Genomic DNA, 6,713 nt, shown 5'->3' with positions numbered 1-6,713 from the left:
TTTTCTCAAGCAGGCAGAGCAACTCTAATATCATCAGTGATTTAGTCCAGGCATTTATACACCTTTTCCTGCTTCTAAGTTCCAGAAGCAATTTGTAACAAACTAGATGCCATGATTAGAGACTTCTGGTGGGGGCATAACAATGGTACTAGGAAAATGCATCTAATTAGGTGGAACAAAATATGCAATCCTAAGAGTAAGGGAGGACTTGGTTTCAAAAGATTCAGTGATTTTAACCATGCAATGCTAGCTAAACAGTATTGGAAAATTCACAACAACCATAACTCCCTACTAACTAGAACCTATAAAGCCAAATACTTCCTTAGGACCCCTATAAAAGAATATGCTCCCAAGTCATATCATTCTTGGACCTGGAGGGCCATTGCAAATCCTCAAAGTACAGAGCTGCATCAAGGAAGATGGATAGTGGGGGCAGGGCACCAAATACCTCTCACCCATCCTAACTGGTTTCAAGCTCCAAGTAATACCTTAAGGGAGCACAATTTGACCAATGGAACAGTGGCTGACCTTATAGCTCCTAATCCTAAGTCCTAGAACTGTAACCTCATAAGAAAACTATACCCACACCCTATCTGCACAAAAATTATGAAAATTCCTATTCCTAAAACAGGTGACAACCCTGATAAGCTAGTTTGGAAATTCTCAAATCAAGGGATTATAGTGTGGCTTAGGCTTACTCTCTTTTACAGCAACTCCAAACCACATCCACAGTTAGTAATCCTAGTCCCCCACAAATATCTCAATCCAATTGGAAGCTCTTCTGGAAGGTTAAACTGCCTGCTAGAATTCTCACTTGTGTTTGGAAAATTATGTAGGACAACTTACCTGTGTTTGAGATCCTTCATAGGAGAGGTGTCATGAACACTTCTAGCTGCCTGATGTGTGATTCAGAGGTGGAGTCTACCTCTCATCTTTTCTTACAGTGCAATTTTGCAAGAGCTGTTTGACATGGCTCAACTCTTGGAATCATAACAATAGAGCTAAATAACTTATCAGTTAAGTAGTGGATATGGAATCATATCAACAGAAATTGGATCACAATCAGTGTAAAGATGGAGCTTTTGTAGGCTATGTTCACAAACCTCTGGTCAATTTGGAACCATAGAAATATGGTTCTTCACAAAAGAAGGGTCCCAAACCCATTGGAAGTTGTGCTAATGTCCCAATCTCTTATTTGCAGGTACAGAAAGGTGTTTCAAACTCACCAGGATCAGAGGCAAAGATACAATCCAAAGCCAAGTATTTCCAATCTCACTCAAAATTGGCAAGTCCTCATTAAGGTGGTAGCTTCTAGGAATAGAAGAGCAAAAAGATGTGGCTTTGCATTTAAAGCTAGGAGGATGGATGGTGCTCTACTAGTTAGAGGTGGTGCTAGCTATGGAAGACCAACTCAATATCCTGTAGCTCAAGAAACTCTAGTGGAGGCTCTGATCAAACCAAGCCTTGGCAATGGATCCTCAAAATCTTCACCAACAGGGTCTAATCACTCATTTTTTGTTAGTTCCTAATGTAGTGATAGGCCAGGTTTTGTATCTAGCTGGGAAAGCCACAAAATTCCCTGTCTAATGCTTCCAGAAATATATGTCTCTTAATGACTAATCCTTGTAGTTTGACTAAACTTTGTAGTCTCTAACTTCTATCTTATAATAGCTGTTGACTCAGTTTTTACCCAAAAAAAATAATAATATAGAAAAAGAATATCAACACTTTAATTAAATAACTTTGGGAGAAACTCTTGTAGTTGTTGTATGACATTAGGTTCAAGATAATGAATCACTACTCTTGTAGATATTTTATGACAATGGGTACAAAATCAAATTTTTATTAAAATAAGAGGAATGAACTACCACCAAGGAAGGTGAGTATGAAACTAGTTGGGTTCTGTGATTAGTTAATATAAGTCATTCTCTAATCTATGGCTTCACTTTAGCATAATTACTTTAAGTATTTTTATTTTTATTTTTATTTTTTTGATAACAGAAAAACTAAAAATGCGAAGAAATAGAAATGGGTGCAACATAAGGACTTCCCAAGAGGTCACCCGTCATAGTACTACTCTCACCCAAACACACTTAATTGCGGAGTTCTAATGGGATCTAATGCATTAGTACTGGTATGATCACACCCGTAATTACTTTAGTCTTTAAGTATTATATTGGTGAGGTGCGTGATCTTATATTATTATTCTCTCATGTCTAAAGTTGGATCCCCTCCTTACTAGTATGACCTACCCCTAACAAAGTATTTTGTTAAAATATATTAATCATTTGTGCATTTTTAATAAAATAATTAGAGTCATTAGAAGGAGAATGGTAAATGATTAGGAAAATTAATAAGCAAATGATAAATGTCATGGTAAACATTACGACATACAAATAATTAGATATAGTTCATGCATCTACTAGTTTTGGCCTGTTGAAATGTTAAATTTTCAACCAAAAAAAAATGGTTACTTTCACTACAAGAAAAAGGGGCTATTGCAGCGGTCCAGAACCGCCGCTAAAGGTACATTCGACCTATAGCAGCGGGTGCTATTGCGGCGAGCCGTCCCGTCGGTGCTGCAGTGCCGCTATAGGTCAATTGCGGCGGTCGCAAAAAGCGCCGCTATAGATGTACCTTTTAGTGGCGGGTGAAGGTTTATGCCCGCCGCAATACGTCTTTAGAATTCATGGGATTGACTTTTAGCGGCGGGCAAAGAGCGCCGCTATAGGTATTTATTTAAAACATAAAATGTGAACCTTTAGCGGCGCTTTTTGACCGCCGCTATAGGTTTTTTTTTTTTTTTTCCTAGTGGGTTTTAAAACTGCTGTTTGCTAGTAAATAAATGGTTCACAAACCTGTTACAAAGGACCTGTAATAGTTTTAGCTCTACTAACACAATACCACAAATGTAATTAATTAAAAACACCACAAATGTCTTGAAACTAATGTAATATTAATATAGAAATATATTATCAAATACATAATATTGTCTATAACCACCATCTTAAAATTAACAAAAAAAAGATGTGTTCATTTGAATAAAACAACCGCTGAAATTAATCTAATACTATAATCAAAATTCTAAAGTGTGAAATAAAATTCTAAAACGTTCTCAAAACAACATATCTTATATTGTTTTTAAAGATTATGAAATAAAATTCATTTTAACAAAAGGGAAATCCCTTGTGTAATCTGTAGCATATCCATGTCAAACTTGTAAGTTTACCCTCAACCTTTAGTCACGTAGAAAGCATCCTTAAAAAACAAGGTGCTTTGAGTTCCATATAATTCAAGCATAAGTTGGCCAACAATTTTTCTTTTTTTTTGATAAGTAACAAAAATTTTATTAAAAAAAACAAAACTAAGTACAGCGGTGGTGTACTCAGGGAGAAAGGCCAACAATTATGATGGAAGACAGAAGCCAAGACAGGTCTACATAATCTTACCTTGATATCTAATTATGAAATTAAATGCAAAATATCACAGAAGACAGTAATAATCTAAAACTTTTGAAATGTCCTTGAGCACTTGGGCAACACACAACTGTGATTTAAAAATTTTGATACATAAAAACTGTTAATTTCTTTTACGCAAAAGAAAACAAATTGCAAAGCAGACAAACTTGCCAATACTATTTTCCAACTAGTATAGTGTAAATATATAAAGTCCTAAGATATTCATCTTGAAAGACATATAGTCCCACATTACTAATCAAGCAAAGAAAAAATTTTAGGACTAAGTAATAGCTAAGGTTTTTGCACCAAGTCATGGTTATAAGTAACTTAACCAAAGTCTAGTTTTTCCCAATGGAGAACCAAATCTAACAATCTACATGAAAACTTATACTTACACAAAGTAGGATCCTCTCTCTGAAAATGATTCAAAGCCTTTGAAAACTATCAAAAAAGAAAACAAGAAGATTGTCATGTAACATTGGACACTAACAAATACAACATGCACACATATAGGCACACTTAAACAAACCACTCACTTGTCCTCCTGAATCTTTTGAAACTGGTTGAACGGCTAAAGACATCATTGGCTTAGGGACATTCATAGAAGTCATTTTGTATTTAATTGACCCATCAGTAAATGTATCTCCTAATCACACAAAAAATGCATAAGTTGAGAAAAATCAGAAAAGAAAAAGAAAAAAGCAACTAGAAAAAAAAAAAAAAAAAGTCATAATCATCAGGTTTCAAAGCCTCATGCCCTCATCTCAAATATTAGCAGTCTAAGTAATTATACCCATTCTGAAAACCATTATTATTTTCATACATTTCAATTCAGGGAAGGGAGACTCAAACCCTAGACATCTCTATTGCAAACTATAGGGAATGCCATTTTACTTAGAGGTCATGGGCTTGAATGTCCATTTTGATATTTTCCTCTCACTTTTAGAAATTTCAACTTGCACTAGCTCCTCACTTCTCACTTCGACCCCCATTCTATTCAGACAATTATGGAAAACAACACAAAAACATAAATTATTGTGTACACAAGTGCAAAGGGATAAGTGGAACTTGATGCACAATCCACACCAAATACAGCAACTATTTGCCCAGCATGTGCCTCTTGAATATCCTGTAGATATAAAAAATAAAATCAACAACAAAAACCCAAGAAGGAAGAAGAAAAAGAGTAAATTAGTTTGGATAGAAAACATATGACTTGAAACCCCAATCTATTAATTTAACACAAATATTATTTTGTCATGAAAGATTAGAGTGCAACCTACCCCAACTTCACCCCTACCCCTTTACCACCTAAGCCACAGCATGGGGACAGGTAGAAGACATTGTAGAGATAGTTGGTTCGCAAAATTTGATTTCATGTATAAAAAAATCCCAATCATATCATTAGAATTAATTACTAAGATGAATGTCAAAGCAAAACTAAACTCCACCTCATCATAATGCATCCAAACCAAGCGAGGAATCTGTACTAGGAAGATAATATATCCTTAACTATTAAATTTAATTTAGAAATTCAATCAATATCAGAGTGCTGATAGCATGATAAAATGGGCATGTCGGAAAATTCATTAACAAAATATAACTATTTTTCAAAATTTAATGGATGTAATTGTCCAGATTATATCATTCATAAAAGCACAAGTGCATAACACACATACAACATGTCTTACCATATTGAACCATAATAACGAGCATTGCAATCAGATAAAAATAGAAGCTTGGTCACCTTGCAGTACTTACTAAAATGATCATAACATATGCAAACACCAGTCTATCCCATACACTTCCTCTGTCAAAATGTTAGTCCCTTTTCCAATTTTAAGATTTTCCAACAGGGATGTCCCAAAATTGATGTCCAATTTGAAAATTCATTTTTGATTGGTAAGTTACACATACAACTAATGGGTTCTGAACCATGACCTAACCTTCCACCTTCCTCTTACAAGGGGAGGAGGAGCATCATATTCACCACTCAATGTGATTCAAGTTTTTCCAAAAATTATTTTTATATGGTGTACCATAGAAGGTTACAAATTGCAATATTTTCAGGCAGGAACACATTATAGAAGGATAAGTTTTGAGAAACAAAAATTTGCTGACATTTGCATATTATCTTCTTTCAAATGACACTGAAAGATGCTAAATGGATTAATTAACAGGATAACTCAAAACAAAAGATCTCAAGCCCATAAGCGAAACTTCAACCGGAAATAAACAAGCTAATAAATTACACATCTTGAACTGACCTTAGCCTTCTTTCCTGTATTTATGTTATGTATAAAATCACCCTTCCAAATGACACATTCATAGATTCTTCATTTAAAATACAATAAAAAACCATGTTAGTATAATGGCTCATCTACATGTCTGAGTACTAACATTGCCACTACATGAATGAAATAATAAGATAGTTGGACTATCAAGAAAATGAAAATATACCTCTTAGACAGGCATACCTCATATATGTCAACTGACCAAAGCACCCTTCCTCCAATTTAAAAGCTAACACCACAAGAGGCCCATCTGGAGTTCCAGACAATGTGACCTTTACGAGAATAAAATATATCAATTCCCCAGTCAGGTTATAAAACAGATGATTGTACAAAATATTTTTTAGATAAGAGATGAAAGTACAGAAGATTCAAAACAAAAATTTATTTTCATCAACCCAATACGTTCTCTTCATTCTTACTTTGGCCAAGAGCATAGCTACTGACTTCAGTTGGACAAGGCAAATAACTAAGTACACCATCCAAAAGTGGTGTACTCCAATTATGAAAATTATACATATCAACAATACATTTAACAGTTTATCAAAAAAAAGAAAAGAAAAAAAGAAACACATTGAACAGAAACCGTAAAAATAAAAACTCAATCAAATATATTACATTTACCTAAACATATTTACAAATAAAAATGCCTAAAACAAACAAGAATTAAGAAAGAAATTTAGGAATAGAATAGAATAGAATACTTACAACAAATTCAAAAAAGCGTGGCATAAATCTGGATAGTCCTCCAGTAATCTTTTTCCAATACCCTAAAATTCAAATCCCCAAAAAAAATAATAATAATAATCAAAACCAAACGAAACCAGGAAATCTGAACCAGCATGAACAAGCTAAGAAATCAATTCGACAAACCAACGGCAACGCTTCAGCGTCGTGATTGGCGAGCTGAGCGTCATGTTCGCGACGCTGAAGTGCCGCCGTTGAGCTTCAGCTCGCTGATGAA

General features: G+C 34.5%; 1 protein-coding gene and 1 pseudogene across 1 annotated transcript; both read right to left on the bottom strand.

Annotated features, from left to right (window-relative positions):
- Window positions 1–2,029: 2,029 nt before the first annotated feature.
- Window positions 2,030–2,148, bottom strand: LOC115966117 (annotated as a pseudogene).
- Window positions 2,149–3,738: 1,590 nt separating this feature from the next.
- On the bottom strand, window positions 3,739–6,268 carry LOC115964701 (elongation factor G, mitochondrial-like). The gene is made up of 7 exons (XM_031083962.1): window positions 6,155–6,268; window positions 5,936–6,024; window positions 5,726–5,792; window positions 4,910–4,942; window positions 4,527–4,587; window positions 3,995–4,104; window positions 3,739–3,899 (listed from the first exon to the last, which is right to left on the bottom strand). The coding sequence occupies exons 1-7, from the start codon at window positions 6,266–6,268 to the stop codon at window positions 3,786–3,788; spliced, it is 588 nt and encodes a 195-aa protein (XP_030939822.1). The 3' UTR covers window positions 3,739–3,785.
- Between the last annotated feature and the right edge of the window lie 445 nt (window positions 6,269–6,713).

Source organism: Quercus lobata, chromosome 10 (genome assembly GCF_001633185.2).
Source record: "Quercus lobata isolate SW786 chromosome 10, ValleyOak3.0 Primary Assembly, whole genome shotgun sequence".
Taxonomy (NCBI): Eukaryota; Viridiplantae; Streptophyta; class Magnoliopsida; order Fagales; family Fagaceae; genus Quercus; species Quercus lobata.
The sequence above is the reverse complement of the archived record's forward strand: the minus strand, read 5'-3'. Positions and strand labels throughout refer to the sequence as shown.

Bases quoted from the DNA above. Each gene is read 5' to 3' on its own strand.
- LOC115964701 (XM_031083962.1), bottom strand. From the start codon at position 6,268: ATGTATAATTTTCATAATTGGAGTACACCACTTTTGGATGGTGTACTT. The intron at 4,943-5,725 runs GTCAGTTCAAGA...TTCCTAGTACAG, and splicing joins ATACAGGAAAGAAGGCTAAG to ATTCCTCGCTTGGTTTGGAT. The intron at 4,588-4,909 runs GTGGAGTTTAGT...TTATATCTACAG, and splicing joins TTTGGATGCATTATGATGAG to GATATTCAAGAGGCACATGC.